The sequence below is a fragment of the Acomys russatus genome, chromosome 32 (assembly GCF_903995435.1).
Source record: "Acomys russatus chromosome 32, mAcoRus1.1, whole genome shotgun sequence".
NCBI classification, from domain to species: Eukaryota; Metazoa; Chordata; class Mammalia; order Rodentia; family Muridae; genus Acomys; species Acomys russatus.
Genome location: NC_067168.1, coordinates 24,280,378 through 24,300,029, shown reverse-complemented (window position 1 = coordinate 24,300,029; position 19,652 = coordinate 24,280,378). Strand labels below are relative to the sequence as shown.

At 46.5% G+C, this 19,652-nt stretch overlaps 1 protein-coding gene across 1 annotated transcript in view; it reads left to right on the top strand.

The window, feature by feature from the left end:
* Positions 1-19,652, top strand: part of Clstn2 (calsyntenin 2) — a 623,041-nt gene that overhangs the window by 518,424 nt on the left and 84,965 nt on the right. The window contains exon 6 of the mRNA XM_051140799.1: positions 17,479-17,664. Coding sequence (XP_050996756.1) covers positions 17,479-17,664 — 186 coding nt within the window. The remainder of the gene's footprint in view (positions 1-17,478; positions 17,665-19,652) is intronic.

The window sequence follows — 19,652 nt, the reverse complement described above, 5'->3', positions numbered from 1 at the left end:
GAGGGCACAGTTTTCTTTGGAGTACTGCAGCAGAGCTGCACAAAGGAGTCTGCGTTCCAAACCATCTCATGGTATCATTGCACAAGGCAGCTTTGAGGAAAGGCCATAGCCTACAGGATGGCAGGGGAGGGGGGAAGTGTCACTCCTTCATAGAAGGCCACCACTGGGATCTGCCTTCACTCAGAAATGTTGGCACAGATATCGATCAACCTTCTTAAGTGACCTCTTGGGAACAGAGAGAAAAGGGCTTGGACAAGGACACCTATGTGAGAGGAGAAGCTATGACCAGAGGAGGGACCAATGAGATCCCTCATTAGAATCCCCATGCCCTGTGGACCTGGCTGAGCTACGTAGTGGTTTCCACCGAGTTCTTTCACAAATCTGTAGTCCACGAGATGGCACCCCATAGGAAATTAGCAGGAGTAGAATTAAGGTGCTGCCTCTTGGGTCAGAAAAACCTGGCTTCAAAGTTCAGGGCCTACCACACCTTGGACTCCAGAACATTGGACAGGTCAGTTCACCTCCCTGGGCCCTCAAGAGCGATGTCTGCAAAATGAGTCTAATACCAGCCCTCACAGGGAGATGTAGTAATAGACACGAAGGCAGAGAAAGAACAGAAGCCAGTGATGTGTCAGGGGAGGCTGGCCAGCCTGTTGGTATAACTTGCTGGCTGTGCAGCCTTGGGTGTCTCAGCCTTAAGTGTCTCTGGGTGAATGAGCCAGTGCCTTCCTCAGATGGGCAGCATATGCACTGATGGCTTGCATAACACACCCAGCAAGGGATCTCCGCTTCCTCATTGCCCTCCATTCTCTCTGTTCTCAAGCAGATACCCCAGCCAGCTTTGGCATCATGCCATCTGCATGCCAGCCAGCCTCAGGTTCATTTCTGATGAACATGACCCAACCAGCAGGCAACCCCTCCTCTTCCAACACTGTCTTCAACTGAAACAGGTAGAGAATAAGGCTCATGTCTCCCCACATCTACCACATGGGCTCTTGATAGAAGGGGAGAACCCTGCATTTGCACTGCTGTGAGCTACAGGGTCTCTGATGCCATCCTGCCTTGCAGATGTGGTCCTGGATCAATTAGAAAGTTCTCAAAGCTCAAGAAAAATGTCCCCAGAGCTTGCTTAATCCCTGGCCAATGATGAGACCCTGGGTACCATGAGCTACAGTGGCGAGGTGAAGGCAGGGGAATGGTCAGACTGTTCTAATACAGAGTGGTCAGGGCATTGACCAGTGCATTCAGGGTGTGGTCAGGGCACTGACCGGTGCATTCGGGGTGTGATAGGTGAGGTCAAGGATGCTTGTCCCAGGGATCAGCTGCCCAGGGGAGGTGACCAACAGTGTATCTCTTCTCACAAGAGACAGCACCAGAATTGAGCTTCTAAAGGTGAGTGAAATTACCTAGGTGTCCTGAGGGGCTGGGGAAGGCCCTCTAGGCTTGCTTTGTGACAGAAGGGGACAGACATCCACAATGCAGTTGAAGATTTTTGTAAAAAGTTGTTGCCTATTCATTTTCAGGGGGGTTTCTGATGTAGACAGCCGGCAAAGTAAACCTCCCAGAGCTTTTCAGGAGGAGTCTGTGAGACAGTGGGTGTAATCACCAAGTTCTCCTGGCCCCCTCAAAGGCAAAATAGGCTTCAGCAAGAAGGATCCCTTCTCCCTGCCTGTCTTAGCCTACACTGTGTAGCCATACTCGATTATCTGAGGCTAGATAAATTATAAAGGAAAAAGGTTTATATTTGCACACAGTTCTAGACTAGGGAAAGTGCCAGAGCAGGGTGCCAGGATCAGGTTGGCCTTATTCTGTATCATAGCACAATGGGGAGATGAAAGTGAAGTAAAAAGTAAGGCAGAGGAAGCTGGGGTGAGAAACGCAGTCCAACTACCGTATAATAACTCACTCTCCTGGTAATGGGTTAAGTCCTTTAAACCCTGATTTGTTCCCTCTAGCCCTAACCTAGTCCCTTAATAAAACACTTAATCTCTTAGGAGGGTGTTCCCACTATGACCTAATTACCTTGCATTAGGCACATACTAAAACAAGCTTTCTTTGTCTTGCTTTAGTACCAAGGCCTGTGCCACAGGACAGATGCCATGATGGCCTTGGTACCCTTCATGTCCCCAGTGTCAGTGTCTGGCTCTGGCCTGAGACTCTGAATCCCTGAATCATAGCAGCCAGGTTCACCTCGGTAGAACTAGGGCTGTGAGGAGTAGGAGCCGTGTCCCCCAGCTGTGAGGCTTGAGTAATCACAGCAGGTAGAATAAGAACCAACTAAAGTGTTCCCGTATTTGGGCAGGGGAGACGGCTCGGTAGGTAAAGAATGTGCTGTGCAAGAGGGAAGACAGGACCTGAGTCTCCAGAACCCATGTATCCTGGGACATGGTAGGGCACAGGCCTGCAGTCCCAGTGCTCCTGCAGGGAGATGAAAGACAGACATGAGAGAACCTCTGGGAGCTTGCAGGCCAGCTACCTGGAAGACAAAACAGCAAAACCTCAGACAAGGTGAAACGCAAAGGCTGACATGAGGTAGTCCTCTGACCTCCATGTGCATGTGGCACACCTGAGTCCTCTTTCACAAACACACACACACACACACACACACACACACACACACACACACACACACCCCAATGTATACAAACCCACATATAAACACAATTACACAATCATAAGCATGTTCACACAAGATGAAATATTAATGATAATGGTGATCATAATAATAAAATACCCATAACCTAATAATGTAATAGTATCATCACGTGTGAACCATGCTTTTTCTCACTTCATGGCATACATATATCCCATATCATAAAACCTCACAAGCTGCATAATGTTCCTTTACAGAGGAATATGTATATGTGTTTGGCCCTGTCCTGTAGGCCGGTGGTTGTCAGCCACTGGCAAGGCTCTAGTTTTCTTTTCAAAGCAATCATGAAGATTCATGAGGATTGCCGTACAGTCTTTAAACTCTTACTTACTTTCTCAGGAGTACATAGACTACCCTAAAGTCAGAAGGCTTTGAAGCCTGAGACAGGTTACTGAGCATCTTTCTAGCGTTTCCTGTTTCCTGATGACTCAACATTGCCCCCAGCCATGAGTAGGAACTGCATCCCCCAGCACCTGCACTCCCAGCACCTGCACTCCCAGCACCTGCATCCCCCAGCAGTTAAGCCTCCAAGCACCTGCATCTCCCAGCAGCTAAATCCCCCAGCAGCTAAATCCCCCAGCAGCTAAATCCCCCAGCACTTGCATCCCCCAGCAGCTAAATCCCCTAGCACCTGCATCCCCCAGCAGCTAAATCCCCCAGCAGCTGCATCTATCAGCAGCTGTATCCTCAGCACCTGCATCCACCAGCAGTTGTATCTCTCAGCAGCTGCATCCCCCAGCAGCTAAATCTTCCAGCACCGGCATCCCCCAGCAGCTACATCCCTCAGTAGCTGCATCCTCCACCAGCTGCATCCCCCAGCAGCTGCATCCACCAGCAGCTTCATCCCCCAGCACCTGCATTCCCTAGCACCTCACATGTGGACCCTGGGGTATCCATAAATCCAGCAGACTGAAACTTGGCACACATCTTCCAAAGATATGAGAATTGCATTCTAACTTGAGAGTACTGTCCAGTGAAACATTAAGCCTCGTGCTCTTGGACCACATAGAGTCAAAGTCCTTTTGTGTAAAATTAAGTTTTGAAGCTGTGTGCAACTGATGAACTAATGGAATTTCCATGGCTAGAATGTGACAAAATATACTTAAGTCATCTTTTCAAAAGGCCCGAAGAGGCATGCATGAGAACCCATTCTCTTCCATTGTGAATGCAATTCAGAGACATAAAAGTAAACATTCTCAGAGGACGGATGCTCCATCTTACACCAATAATACATTTTTCCCAAGATAAGAAATTTGCCTGGAAAATGCTCATGTTTATTGGGCATGTGAGAGAAGCATCTCTATAAATCTATGAGAAAGTACCCTGGTTGGCTGAGTTAATGATTTCTCCTTTGGGAGAAGTATCTCTCACCGGGGATGCTCTGAACTGCCTGCATCTCTTCAGCATCAAGCTGCTTCTATTGGAGAAGCACGAAGGTGGAGGTGAGTGGCTCAGACAAAGGGCCGGGGAGAGAGGAAAAGCTCTAGGCCCTGCTTTCTGAACAGTCTCTTCAGGGTTGGATGCTCAGGCACTTGCCTTCCAACAGGCATGGAATCAGAGAAAAATAAAAGAAAGGGCTATCATAGCCTGAAATGAAGTGGTACCCATATTCACAAGAGTGCACATTATTGAAGAACTGAAACAATCATCCCAGCACAACAGATCTGTACAGACCAGAGTGGTTCCCTTGTGCAACACATGGACGGCCAGTGGCTGCTGGGACTGGAGTACAGTATCTCAGTTGCCTGAGCCAGGATGGCCACTGCACAACCTACCTAAGGTCTGTGCACAGATGTGTGGGTCCTGGGGGTGGAGTGGGGGCGGCACACAGGATGAATGACAAAGCCAGTCAAGCAGAATGCCATCCATCACCTTCAAATCAGAAAGACTGGACTAAACAAAGGAGCCTGCAGTAAGCATAAAATGAAGAAAGTCTGACCACAGCAAGCAGGCCAGGGGATTCCTGCAGGCACAGGCACCTTTTCTAATGTGATGTGTCCTTGCTATTCCTTTCTGAAATACTTAGCGAGAACCAATGTGAGATTCTGTCTCAAAAAACAAACAAAAAACAATCCACAAGGAACAATACTTGAGGTTGATCCCTAACCTCTCCATGCTCGAACACCCACATAAACACACCCACAGACACACACACACACACACACACACACACACACACACACACACACACAGTGAATGATTAGAAAAATCACACGATAGACAGAGAAGGCAACCAAAAGGTAGGTGGTAATAAATGGCCCAGCCTGACTCCAAGTCAGCATATATTTGTATTTATGAGTAACTGAAAATCAATACGTGAGGCAAGAACAGAGTCAGGTGGGAAGAAAGCTCAAGGGACGGTCCCAAGGAGGCTCCTTATCTGTCTCCTTTGAGCCTTGGAGTTTGGGAGAGGCAATGTCAGCAAAGAGACAAGCTATAGCCCCACTCTTCTTTCCTCCAGCCCACGGGAGAGCAGCCACAAGATAAGCTAGAAGCAACTGAGCCCACCCATGGAATAAGAGACTCCCACAGCAGTTTGGTACTAAATAATCACAGATATCCCATATCATCCCCTTCAGTGCTGCTAATTCAGCTTCCCCAGACTGCCTCCTTAACAGACCAGTGGGAATTCTTAGCCAGTTTGATCTGAATCCATCTCCACTAGGGTTAGGTAGGGTCTTGACCCTATGGCTCCACCAGTTCATTGACCTCCGACCCCTACCCCTGCCACCAGCATGCTCTCCACCCCACTGTCAACCCATTCTAGCAGTCCCTTCTGGAGCCAAGATACTTAGTCTTGTTTTCAAACTTGGTGTTGGCTCCAGGTCCCCCAGGGACTTTACTGCCCATCTTCTCATTCTAGAGATTTTACTGGTTAGTGGTCTGTCTGGTGCACGTGATTCTCTTGGCAGATGTAGAAACCAGCCCGAGTGAATAGAAACACACATTGCCTCATGGAGTCTCTGCACAGAACTGTCGGCTGTGTCACCCACCCACACCCTGCTGGTCAAGCCACAAATCAAACCCAAAGCCACAAGTGACAGTCCAGTCTCTACAGACCCATTTTCATCACACGTGGCCTCTTCTCTGTGACTGTAAAAATACATCTATGTCCTCCCTGAGATCTTCAAAAGTTTCTCAGATCACCAACCCAGAACCATGGTGCCTGGAAGGTCTAGAGAAGGGAACTTCTGTTTAGAGACCCATGGTCCAAAAAGAAAATGGTATTTGCTAAACACAGACACAGTAGGTAGTACTTAGTACTTAGGGGAAGGGTAACGTGTGAACAGTCCCATTCAGGAAAGGGAACGAAGGAAGCCCACAGCTGTCCATCAGTGTTATATAGCACTGATGCAACCTTACAGACAAAGGTTGCAAAGTTCCCTAGTCGGGTGGGGGGTGGTGGTGGAAGGCTCGTGAAGGGTCCCTGACTTGAAATTCTAGGTGCAGCTCTTCTGTGCACTGTTCTGTGGTAGTCCTGGCTCCAACTTTGGGAAGTCCTTCCTTTTTCATTACCCATCTTGACCAAATCTAAAAGCAACACTGAAGCAACAATGCCTCCTTGGCAACTGAATGACTCTCCACCTCCATTCTACCCAGGAATTCTGGGGCCTGGGGCTTTTCCATAACGCCCATAGCCTGTTAAATTATTTTTAGCCACTGTTGTTTTATTGGTCAAAAACAATTGTGTTCCTTAGCACTAACTCCATAGGGGCAGAGATATGCAGCCCTACTGGCAGTAGAAAGCGTATTCCAGAACATCACAAGCACCCTGTCCTACATCTGGTTTCTATGAAAGGAAGGGCATCCTCTTTTGTGGTCCGTTGATATGTGGTCCCACCGCACCGTGCCAGTGTCCAAGGCTACAGAGTCCCCTTAGCATATGTTTAGTCATAAGGTGTAGATCTTCCTCAGCTCTTTCTCTGTGGCCAAGGCTCATGGGTGTGACGGAAAGTCTTGCCCAATATTATCCAGGCTTGGGTTTTCCAAGCCTATTTATGCCCACTAGAGCACTTTAGGAACCAATTCATACGAGATATGAAAACAAAACAAAACACCTTCCTACTGCAATCTTCTGAGGTCAGGAGAGGAAGAGTCATTAGTTTTGGCATGATCCTAAAGCCAGCCACCATCAATGCAGTCTACAGACAGAATTCTGAGAAGTGCAATGGTGGGGCTTGCATGCAGTGTGAATTCTGAAGAGAAAGAAAACTCCAGGCTTTCTAGTCATGGAGGACATCTCAGAAGAGAAGTCGAAAGTGGTAGTTGGATAATGGTGCCTAGTATAGGACAGAGGAACAAAGAAAAGTAAAGAGGTTGTCATAGTGATTGGTTCAGGTGAGAAATGATGATGGCCCTAAAACTGGAGTGAAGACACGTTGGCCTCGGGAGCCATCTAAACCATGGTGCAGATTTAGTAGGCTCTAAAGGCAGCCTGGATGTACAGCTTAAAAAGTTGCGATGCTCCAAAGCTGAAGCCAAATGCTTTAAAAGTGGTTTTAGGAACTCATTTTTATGGGTGCTATTTAAAGCAGAGACCCTCAAGTTATCTTCAGGAAAGGGCTGGGGTTCCTCACAATCAGTCATGGACCAGCCCGTCATGAAACCATAAGAGAAACAGGTTTCTTTTAAAACATGGAATAGATGGGAAGGGGCAAACCTTATTGTTATTAGACTGGACAAATAGGAAATTAGTGCCCATGGCTTCATTCTGTCTCTGGACTTGGTAGGCCTGAGAGCAAGCAAGTTGAGGGGTTGGGTCGGGGTATAGAGCAAGTAAGAACGTGTTCTGGAACAGGCTCTTTCCTCCCACACTTCACAAAGTGGGGTAGACATGGGGATCACTTGCCAGGCAAGTCATCTCAGCACATCCTGACCTGAAGGCACAAGCTCTTCTGTTCAACAGCAGTTAAGCCAGGGCAGTGGACCTAAGAGAAGACTGGCTGGTGGGCAGGAAGCTGCCTGAGGCTTGCCAGGGCTACTAGGATGTGCCAAGAAGAATCTGCTTACAGGTGTGACCTAGGTGTAACCTGAGGTCTGCCAGTGTGACAGAGGAGCCAGTAATCATGGCGTTGATCAGGGACAGAATGAATTCCCCTCTGTTCCTCAGAAACTATAGAAAATGTCATGGGAAAACAAATTTTGAGTTACTTCATCTGGCGTTTATTAAGAATAAACAAGGAGACTAAATAGGGCAAAGAATACAAAGAGGTTCCCAACATTAAAGTAATTTATAATCATTTCAATACACGTACTCATTCCTCCCCCCCCCCCAACACACACACACACAAAGCACTAAGGGTGTCCTGAATCCATCCCATTTTAAAGCCTGGTAACCTGTCATTTAGCAGCTAACCAGATGCTGGGGGATGAAAGATAGGCAAGGTGTGCCAAACCGTAAGAATAGTAACAGATTCCTGGTGTTGGGAAGCAAGAATTGCAGAATGCGCGTGCATGCATGAGTGCTTGTGTGCGTGTTCTGGGTCCTACCCGTGACCAGCTATTTTATAGATAATTATTGAGTGCTTGCTCACTCAGTCTATGACATACTGATCTGACTCTAGAATGGGGCTGGGACATAAACAAATAGGCACATAATTGTTGCTTGGGGTCAGGAGCTACCAAGGCAAACCTGAGAGGCCTCCTCTCCAGAGCCATGTAGGAGATGAGAGCAGGGGGAGGAGAACTAGAACCACAAACAGAGGGCCTGGCAAGAGCATGGCCCGAGGCTTAACCAAAGATGTGGGTATAGAGATCCATGCCACCCCCCCTCTCTGCTTTTTGTAGTTAATTATCTCTTTTAGTAAGAATTAAAAGGTAGTAAAAATGCTGTTGCTAAAATAAAATATAGCAAATGGCAAAGGGGTCAGTCATAAAGGAAGAGAGGGGAGCCCTTACATTTGTAATTGAGTTCACAGAGTTTGTGTTGTGTTTCTTTTTAAATGGTTCCTGAGTGTAATTGTTTTTAATTGGAAAAAGAGAAAGGCAAATAATTTACCACCCAGACACTTGGAATGTATGTGCCTATGCATATCAGGCGCAGGACTAAGTGGCTGGCATTTATTATCTCATATAAACACTATAATTGACTCTGAACTAGGTGTTTGCGTGAATAAATTCACACAGAGAGAAGGAAATGGCTTGCCCCCAGGAGTGAACAGCAGAGCTGGGACCACATCAGAGCTGGCTTCAAAGTCCTAGTCTTGGTAGTTATGCTCTGGTGCCTCTCTTTGGGACAATTAATTAGTGTTCCCATTCTAAAACAGATGGAAAAAAAAAACCTTGGGCTTAGGAAGGTTAAAGAATGTGACCAGTGAAAGCTGGCAGAGAGGACCAGTCAGGTCATCTGTGGGGTTTGGTACAAATGGAAAATGGGCCTGTTGTTTTGAAATCATTGGGAATTTAAAGACAGTGACCGCCATCCAGTCAACCAATCAGGGCCCTGCCAGCCAGTCAACCAATCAGGGCCCTTCCAACCAGTCAACCAATCAGGGCCTTCAAAGCAGTAAGTAGCTCAGACTGTGGACCCTGTCACAACCCCAGACTCTTCAGTGACTCCAACCTCCACCAACAGAGGAAGATAAGACCATGACTGATGAGGTGGGAAAAGAAGCTCAAGGCGAGGGATGCCTTTGGAAGCTTGGGTCTCAGGTCAATGTAGTACAATTGCTGGGTCAGCCTCTGGCTTAAGACTCCCAGGAGCTCATATACCCTCTGGCCAGCCCAGCTTCCTCTCCTTCTCCCATAGGAGAGAATACTGCTGCCCCTTCCCGGGGTTGGCAGGACCCAGAGGAGAAAGCGCTCCTCACCTCTCCAGAGGGCTGGTTACAAGGATAGCAGAGCCTGCCTTCAGATGCCCAAGGGCTCAAGGAAAAGCAGCCAGCATTCAGAAGCCTAATAAAGACAGCCCACAGTTCCTGAGCCCCACTGAGCTTCTAACTGGTACCTTCTCAGTGAACAAAGCCTCAGGAAGTACAGCTACAATCTCCCCATGCCCATTTTGCAGAAGATACAGGCCACAGAAAGGTCGTGTAGCCTGCCAGTGGTGCAGTAGCTGGTAGGCAGGGGAAGCAGTGTCTGCACTGAGGATCCAGCTACTCATTCTGTACCACAGCGTCTACCATCCCCTGGCCCTGCCCAAAGGGGAACTCAGATGTTGGGGGTGGGGTGGGGGAACGGGATTCTGAGAACTCACAGAAATTGTATCCTGATGTGTTGGCCTTAGGCACATAGTAACAACAATGGTTAAAAACCTATATTAAAACAGACACCTCAGTCACTTCCTCCAGAAAGCCATTGAGTGTCCTCTGTGCTATAAATTAGCTCTTTGCTCCTGTCAGCCTTAAGCTGGCATGTGATTGTGGATTTCTTGAAAGTAAGAGGTACTAGCCAGGCACACCTTTAATCCCAGCACTCAAGAAGCAGAGGCAGGCAAATTGCTGTGAGTTCAAGGCCAGCCTGGTCTATAAAGTGAGTCCAGGACAGCCAAGGCTACACAGAGAAATGCTGTCTCAAAAAACAAAACAAAACAAAAAAAAAAAAAACAAAACCCTAAATAAATAAATAAATAAGGCATAGACTTTGCCTCCCATCCCCAGGTTCTGTCTGGTACATAGTATAGTTCATAGCATGTGGAATAATGACAAGAAAGGACCATACATGCTGAGAGTAATGGCAACAGCCTCCGAGTCTGGAACAGTCTTGGAGAAACTGCCTTTGAGTGATCCTCATCGCGCAGTGTGAGAAATGGAAGTCAAGGAAGTCCAGTGAATCAGACCTCACATCCAAGAACTCAAGAGTGTCAGAGCCAGGCTTCAATCCCCTGCCTGTCCAGATGCAGAAGTGACACTCTGAAAGATGACCGAGTTGGGCTGGATGGAGAGCCCTACCCCTTTCTTTGTATGCTCCCAGCAGAAGTGATACCCTGCACTGACTGATCATGAGGTAGCGGGCAGGAGTGCTCTACTGTTCTGAAAGTGAATGAGAGCCCAGCCTAGCTCTCAAATGAGTACTCAAAGCCCACTCTGGGTCTTTTTTTTTTTTTTTTTTTTGTCCTCTCTAAACACATATTTATGGCTCTTCCTTGGCTCTGAAACGAAATCTAAATCTCTTATGCAGCATTCACCCTCTGACTTCCACTTTACCTCTGCAGCCTACCCTTTCCTTATCCTCTGTCCCAATATGGATGCACAAGATGGCCACTGCTTAGCGAAGAGACCGTGGTAGCTTCTCCTTGTATCAGGGTGGGATTCTTGATGCCCAAATCCAAGTTATGTATTTTAGAAAAAGAGCTGAAAGATTCCTGTTCAAGCCTCTTCATGGAATTCCTTTCTCATACTTTCCACTCCACAGTCCCCCAACGTCCAGCCACTCAGCGTATGGAAATTCCTAGGAGACCTGATGCTCTTTCAGCAGCTAAGAGCTGAGGCGGGAAGGACCTGAAAGTATCCAGGCATGCGCAGAAGGAAGGAGATTATCTAGGCCAAGCCCATGTCTGTCCCTTCCATCTTCCTGAGGCATTCCCAAAGGCCAAATTGGAACAATGGCTTGAATGTCTTGGTATTTTTTTTAAAAAGCCACAAAGCCTGTGCTCTCTGGAAATCTCTGATTCGCTTCTTTCCAACTCTAAGTGTTTAGTGTGAAACTTCTAGGTGGTTACTAGTCTTCTGATAAGAAAATGTGAGATCCCTAAATTTAGCAGGACTCTTAATAAAAATCATCATGTTTCCAAGTTGTTACTCCACAAACAAGGAGTTTAAATCTCAATGCCCTTCCACTCTTAGCATCCTCAGGAAAGCTGGCAGGGTAATTTAGGCCTCGTTATTAAAACAGCAGGCAGTCTCCTACTTTCTGTTCACTTAAGAAAAAAAAAAACTGAATTAGCTTATAAACCAACATCTAGACCCTTTACAGATGGACAGGATTCTTCTTCTTCTTCTTCTTCTTCTTCTTCTTCTTCTTCTTCTTCTTCTTCTTCTTCTTCTTCTTCTTCTTCTTCTTCTTCTTCTTCTTCTTTATTTTTTACAAGCAGAACAGTTTGGGAGGCTTGTGACCCCAGAAGTTAGATGTTTGTACAGAGGCATCATGGGAAGATCCTTGGGTTGGACCCTTAGGCTGCACTGTGTCTTTTGAGGCTCATGATCAGCCCAGGAGCAGGTGGAATCATTTCAGATGAGGCAACAAAGGCTATGAGATGACAGTAGCTTTGCTAAAGTCACATGTCTGAGTTTGGAGAAGTCAAGGTTCGAGTTCAAATCTCTCTACTCTTCTAGATAGGAACAGTCACCCTCCTGTAGCCATGGCAGAAAACTGGTGTGATGTCCCCAGGGCCATACAATTCTTCTGCAAATCTCCCCACTAAGCCTGGGGATGTGCCAGAACTGGGAACAAGTGCCATTTTCACAGTTTCATTTGTGACAATGGGTGTGCATGAAGCCTAAGATTGGCGCACTATCACTGTTGGTAGCATCACATGTATATCTCTTGCTTGTCCTGTTCCAAAGGCCAAGAATTGACTAACTGCCTCAAGGTCAGGCTGAAGTGGGCCACGCTCTATGTCCCTTGACAATAACGGATTATCTCTCTAAGGAACTGGTGCAAGTAGGTCTCTAAAATTGAATCTGCAAAAAAAAATGGCAGTTGCCCTCAGTTCTGGTGAAGTCTCAGGCTCAGTGGGAAACTTCTGCAAAAGTGTTGTACGGCCATGAGCAAGTCACACCAATTTTCAGCTGTCACTCCCTCATTTGTTCAATTAAGGCAATAGCATCTCCATGCAGCTCCCAGGGTGGACTAAATGATCTAGAAGTGCTTGGCAGATGCACTGACTGATAACCACTTCCCGACATATCATTTTTTTTTTAAAAAGTGGTAACTTAACAGCAATGTGTCTTTTGAACATGTCCCTGTGTTTGTTGGTGAAATCACCCTCTTCTTAATTCCCTCCCCCAAAATTCTAAGTAGTTGTTACAAATTTACGGCAACCTGGACTCTAAGAGGACAGATGATTTCCTCGAAGTTCCATAGTGTGTGGTAGGACGGATGTTGATATGGGGAAGGCTGGACTTTTAAACACCATCCTCTCTCGCCCTCCAGATGAGGAGGAGGCATAGGCGTGTCATGTGGCAAAGCTGGGCGTGACGACTTCCTTTGGCTCTCTTGAGCCCTCCTTAGCCTCCTTTTGCAAGACTTGGAGATGTTTGTGTAAACTTCCTGCGCTCTTGAGGATGTTGTGCTCGGAAAGCCTCATCGATTTCTTTTACTGGAGAGTGGCAACTTTGCTTGTTCCTTGTAATCCTCAAAAACAAGCCTTGTGAGGTCACCAAAGCAACTGGCAGTTTGCTGCTTTTAAAGCTCTTTTGTCCCTGACTTTTCTATTGATGGCCAGAGATAATGCAGCCCTGCCAACCAACGGGATGAATGTCCAGAGGACACTTCGTCAGGACCAGACTTCTGTTGGTTTTATAGCACAATTTAGTTTCTGTTCTATTTGCGCTCTTTCTGTGATAGTTCTCATCAGAAATAATCATTCAGATAGCTAGATGAGAAAGACGGCTTCAAAGCCCTCAGGGTAAATGGAGTCAGTCCACGTAAGGGAGGGTCCTTACACTCTAGGGCCCTGGACTCATGCCGTTGTCTTCACACCAAAGTCCCCTTCACAAAACCATTTGCAATTTACTGAGAGTGTCCCAGGAGGGAGGGGAGAAGGCAGGTTGTCTCCTTGGTGCTGTATCTTGTTCAGAAGGAAGCAGATTCTGCCATTCCCCAAGGCCAGCTCCAGGAACGACGAAGAGGAGTGAGGAGAGGTGGATCTGCTGGATCCGCGATGGGGAGGATTGAGCAGGCAGTAAGCGGCTGGTTAAGGGAAAACAACCATTGATTGAACAACTAGCTAGAGGAACTAGTTGAGGAAAAGTTGAGGAACAGAGGAAAAAGAAATACTTGGCATATGTGGTACAAGCTGAAAGTCTTAAAGCCCAGGCGAACTTTTCTTCTGGCTATCTGTCTCCATCTCTGTCTCACTTGCTGTCTGTCCTTCTATCTATTTATCTACATATCTATCTGTCTGTCTATCTATCTATTTATCTATCTATCTATCTATCACCCATCTTTTTAACTCTCTTCTTGTTCGCAGTTACCCATCTACCTATCTCTCTTTTCCTTCCCCATCTATCCATTTCTCTTGCTGTTCTCCATCTCACTCTAACTTTCTCTCTCATGTCTGTTACTTGCTTGCCCCTTTTCTCTTTGGGCCAACCCCAGTGTTTTGTTTAAATGAAGTTCAATTTTTTTTTCATTACAGATTACATCATGATATTTCCATCTTTACAATCACTAGGGCAATAAAAAAAATCAACAGAGTAACAAAGAAATACAAAAAGTTGTGTAACCTACAACAAAAATCAATTAATGTCCAAACAACAGTCAGCATAACTTGCTCGTTATCTTTTAAATGATACACAGGAAAGTTTCATCATAAATTTCCCCAGGCTAAAGCCAATGTGTTTACAAGATGTTCATAGCAACATAGCTTGAACTAGACATTCTCTAAAGAAAAAACTTGACCCACTTCCAGTCCCAGACCAACAGGTGTGCTATCCAAGCCTACGCTAACTGCCAACGGATCCTCTATTATAAAATATCTGTAAAGCATGGCATTCCAGGCCCACCTTCTATTGCTTTCAAAGCAGATTAAAATGAAACATTTCTACCGGTAACAATATCTACCCAGGTACTGTTATGTCAAGGTCTTAGCTCTCTTTCATGCAATTTCTGCATGCAGTCAGAGCAAAAAGCTCTATCATTGTCTCGAACCTTTGGCCAGAGGCCCTCTTTCAACATTCTCTGTGAGAAAAAGTTTTCCCTCTATGAATTTCCTAAGGTCTAGGAAATAAAGAGAAAAAAAAAAAAAAACAGTTTTAGGAGAAACAGATTTCTAAACATTACAACTGGACCATACATAATATTTGGGGGACAGTTGTGATCAGCCAGAGGTCTTTGGAACTTTGTCAAGCAAAGCCTCAACAGCTGCTCTGGATGTCTAGAGATCATGCTGGACAGTCGGAGGTCTCTGGAACTTTGTTGAGCAAAGTTTAGGACTTATCCTCATGTCTGTGACAAGATTCCTTCTTTGTTAGCTATGGGCCAAGCGCCTTGCCAAGGACAGAGAAGCATGTGTTTTGTGCTGCTGTGTGGGTAGGGGAGGGCGATAGGGCTCTGAAGGGCTGAAGATAGGGTGGATAAGGCAACAGCAGAAAGTTATAGATGAGCTTTGAATCTGTCTGGGCTCAAAATGGGCTGCATTTGCAGCAGCGAGGAATCCAGCCTTCTGCAGATCCTCCTAACAAACATTTCCTGCCATAGGAGCTAGCCCTGGAAGATTCAAAACGGAACATCACAACCCCTGCTTTTAAGGAATTCATGGTTACTGAAGGAGACAAGCCATAGGGGGGATAGTTTTAGTTGCTATCTTAGGGGACTCAGAGCACTTTATTCCACCAGCTAACAGGAACTAACTCTGGACCAGGTACCTGGAACATGCTGGGGATTCAGCCATCTCCCAAACTTAGGGCTAATGTTGCATAATAATGTGGCCAGCACTGTGAAGACATGACAGAGGCATGTACCTAGATGAGAGACCCCTCAGGAGGATGCATCCAGGGTAGGACCGAAGGTGAGGAGACAGCATGTAGGAAAAACAGCACGATGAAACACAGTGACATGAAATGTTTTGAATCTGGGACATGTTACCAGCTAGTTGTGAGTGGCTCTTAAGAATACTGTGGCTCTCAGACAGCGCTCTGACACAAAAAGCCTTCCTCTCCTTTGTTCTATGGTTTATTCTTAGGGTTGAACTGGGGACATTGGACCATGGGCCGTTAGGATGATCTGGACACAGCTCCCCGAGGCTGTAATTTGGACATATTTCCCTTTATGGGTTTGGATCACCCTCCCATTGTCAGTTCCCTGGGGCTGAACCTCACAACCATGATAATACAACTTGTGCTCATGTCATGACTTTTAATAAACCCTGTCAAAGGCCATTGATTAGCACGGAGGCTCTGAGGTAAACCTGTATTGCATGGTTATCTAGAACATACTGAGCATCTGTTATAAGCAGGCATTGGCCCTGCCTCACCAGGAAGCCTCAATCAGAACCCCATTATATTCAGGAACACATTGTCGCACTTGAGTCTTATCCCAGCTCTGTACGACTATGTCCCTGCTATCCTGATGAGGTCCCTACAGTTTGGAAGCCTTTTAGATCCTGCCTATGACCTTACAGCCAAACTAGGATCTTTGCTGCCACCACGCCAAGTAGAACAGATCAATCCTTGGCATTCAGGCCTCAGGTTCATAGGAGAACTCTCAATCAAGAGGCGCCTTGTCACCCTCTTCCTGATACCCCAGCCCACTCTTATTTATCACCTACCTCTTTCACTCACCCCTGACTTCTTCACTTGCTGCATCCATGGTCCCTAAGGCAGGGTGTGGCACATGGAAACACCAAATGAGTGGCTGCTCGGTAAAGGAAGCCCACCGGCTGGTCCCTAAGATGGGCTTTCTCCGTGTATCTCTTTGGTGGATGCCAGGACTTTCTGAGGTTCTCACAGGTGGGATCAGGCACTTCCTAGATTTCCATTTCTGTGTGGCAGAAGGATACTATCTAATGATGCTCTACATGACAAACACTTGGGACTTGTCAGCTCATCACACCCATAGTTTACATCTTTCAACACCTCCACTCACACTTCTGCATTTAAGTGTGGTTGAGAGTGGCTGCACCGCCTCTCAGATGTATCCTTGCAGTGTGGAATTCTGGCTGTTGTCAGGGACCATGAATTATCAGTCTTTGGGAGTTTTCTTTGTCTTGAGTCAGTGGCTCTGGAGTCCGATTGCTGCTGTTATGTATCAAGCTATTATGTATCAATCAATTCCCCCATGAGCCCACTCAGTGTTTATTCTCCTTGATTGCTCTGTTCTTCTGTGCTGCCATTTTGATTGTGGTTTTTGCTTCTCTTCAATGCTTTATCACCTCGCGATTATTTATTTTTCACTGCAAAGCAGTGACAGGATGATCAGCCAGACTGGAGTCACAGTTTCGAGTGTTTGAGAATCCTTGCACTCTCCTCTATAACTTCACATGTGCCTTGAAGGACCTTGCACCCTTTTGTTTTGAAACATGACACATATGTTCCTAAAAATCGCCATACAAGATAAAATGGGGGAGATGGGGTAAGACACAGCTCTCTAAAATGTCTCCAGCAATGCACATAAAAGGAAAAGAGAGAGAGAGAGCATTGGCATCCACCTGTTCACACCATTGGATCCACTTTCCATCCCAGACTCTCCTCCCACCATTTCACAGTGTCACACAGGTGTCAAGTGTCTCAACAGCAAATGCCAGGCATCTTCAAGGTCAAGTGACATAGTCATTGTAATACTCAAATGAGAAGTGATAATGTTTTTCTTTCTACCTTTTCTGTGTATCACTGATGTTTCTGGGCGCTATGGGTCACTCTATTTTTCCCACAAACCATAGTGAACTGAGAAGCAAGTAGATGGCTGAGGTATATATGCCTGTGTATTCTGCATAGTCTTCTGTGGCTCAGTGAACTGAGTGAGTACAGAGCACTGGGTCACCTGGTATTCTTCTAAGGTGGGGTGGGATCTTTAATGCAGCAAATGTAAAATTTCCATTATCCTCCGACTGTTCAACTAATCTATTTGTTGAAACAAATGACTTATTGGAACAAATTCACCTTTTCAAAACAAGTGGCCTAGCAGGACTGACTGTGACTGATTTAATCTTCTCCTTGTTTATTCAGATTGGACCAAAAGGATTGAGTACCAGCCTGGCTCGGGGAGTATGGCCTTGTTCCCCAGTATCCATCTGGAGACGTGCGATGGAGCTGTGTCCTCCCTCCAGGTCACCGCAGAGCTGCAGACTAATTACATCGGCAAGGGCTGTGACCGTGAGACCTACTCCGAGAAATCCCTTCAGAAATTATGTGGTAGGCTTTTCCTTGGAGGATTTGTTCAATTAATAGCTTTCAAGTGATACATGCAAATGAAGTCTATCTAATTATACCAAAAGGACCAGCCTTCCCTTCCTCAGTGGATCTTTGCTTAGGGCAGAAGGGTAAGAAAACTCAGTTTTTGGCCTCAGACATAACCAACTCAGAGTCTGTTTGCCAGCCATGTAGCTTTAGGCAAGTAGCATGACAGAGCTTCCGCTTCTTCACTGGTGAGACGGGGATAAAATGGCAAGGTGCGAGTAAAAGGTTCTGGCACAGAGCCAAGTGGCACTCTAGGTCTTTCTACCGTGTTAGGTCACAGAGAACTGCTTGCCTAGGGTCATTATGAAGAGCGGTGCCTGGCACCCGCCGAAGGCTTTGACCCTCCTCCACTGGGTAGCCACATCACTTCCAAGGCCCAGCACAAATGAAATGATTAAGGGTGTTAAACCTAGGAACAGCAAAGTGCCAATCCACATGCCTGCAGCTGAACAACTGTTCAGGGTCCAGGCCTGGGAAGCTGAGCTGGGCTGCCCATAACAGAGCCGCTTCAGGTAAGGTGAAGGCAGGTCAATGAAGATATTCACTCATGGGGGTGAGAGGGAGACAGGCCAGCAATTATTAATGGAGAGCGAGAGTGGGCTGCAAGAAAGGAGAAGGGCCAGGAATTATTAATAAAAGGATGCCACGGAGAGTAGCTCAGGGGAGGCCTTTATTGAACACCCACCGTATGTATCCCATGGCATGCCCGTGTGCTGCTTCATTTAGCTTTCACATGTTTACTACAAGGTTTTCGAGCAGCTTTAAGGATGGAAAGTTGGAGAGTCACAGTATGACAACTGCTGATGTTTACACAGATAGACAGTGTCAGAGATAGAGTCTGAAAACAGGCCAGTCTGAAAGGTAGGGTCAGTAGGTGAGCATCTATCAAGGTTAGCCTTGCCTCTCCAGTTGGAATGTAGCTCTCAAGCGAATCCATGAAGGAGAGGCTACATGTTCCATGAGGTAGGGCCTGTCCACATGCTCTGATGGCTGCTACTGTGTTGATAAGCCTCTTCATCTCACTTGGATATACAGTACTTCTCCCTTGGCTCTACAGGGATCCCCAGGGACATACATACAGCTCCCCAACTTCCCTATGGGTGCTGAGGAGAAGATTTCTTCCTCCAATGGGCTGCAGTTGGCCACTGCAGGAACCATGCTTTTTCAAGAGGAAAGTGAGGGCCCTCTGTGTGCAGCTTAATGTGTCACCTCACAAGGGCCTCTACCACACTATCTTTGGGATGGATTTTTTTCCCATTGTTCTTGCCCAAAGAACCAAGTGAAAAGTCTAGAATCAAAATAAGCCCTGATTAATCAGCACATTCTTGAGGAGAAGGTCTGTGAGGATGCCTGCCCCCAATGGAACAATGTATTTACCAGATTGGGGGGAAATGGTGTTTCAAACAACTATTTCAAAGGAGGCTATCTAGAGATTTACAATGCTCACAGAACACTTCAAATCCCATCCTTTCCCCTACTTGGTCCATGAAGCCTTCGAAGGTGACATGTTACTTGGAATGAATATCCCTTTTCATTCTCTGTATACCCGGAGTGTCAGTGAACTCACGCCCACTCGTCCACCATGGGTTACAGACATTTCCCGAACTCTGGCTTAGAAGGAAATGATGAATCGGCTTGTTAAAGATCAGAAGGCCCAAGGGCATGTGTCTGTGACTTGATTTTGAATGTTGCTGGGGAGAGATGGGAGATACGGGGAGTGCAAAGAGTGTTTTGTGGGGGAGAAACAGCAGAAATGAAATTGCATGTGGCATGCTAACAGCTCACTCCATCTGGCCCGCCAGCCTCTCAGGCTAACTCAGCTGGGGAAGACAACTGTGCTCCCTAGGTGCGCTTCATCTGTTTCTGGGGGCCAGCCCTTTGAGTGACGCGGCCTGTTGTTTCTCTCTGGCTACCTTTCCAGTAGCACAGCCTATACCACTCCT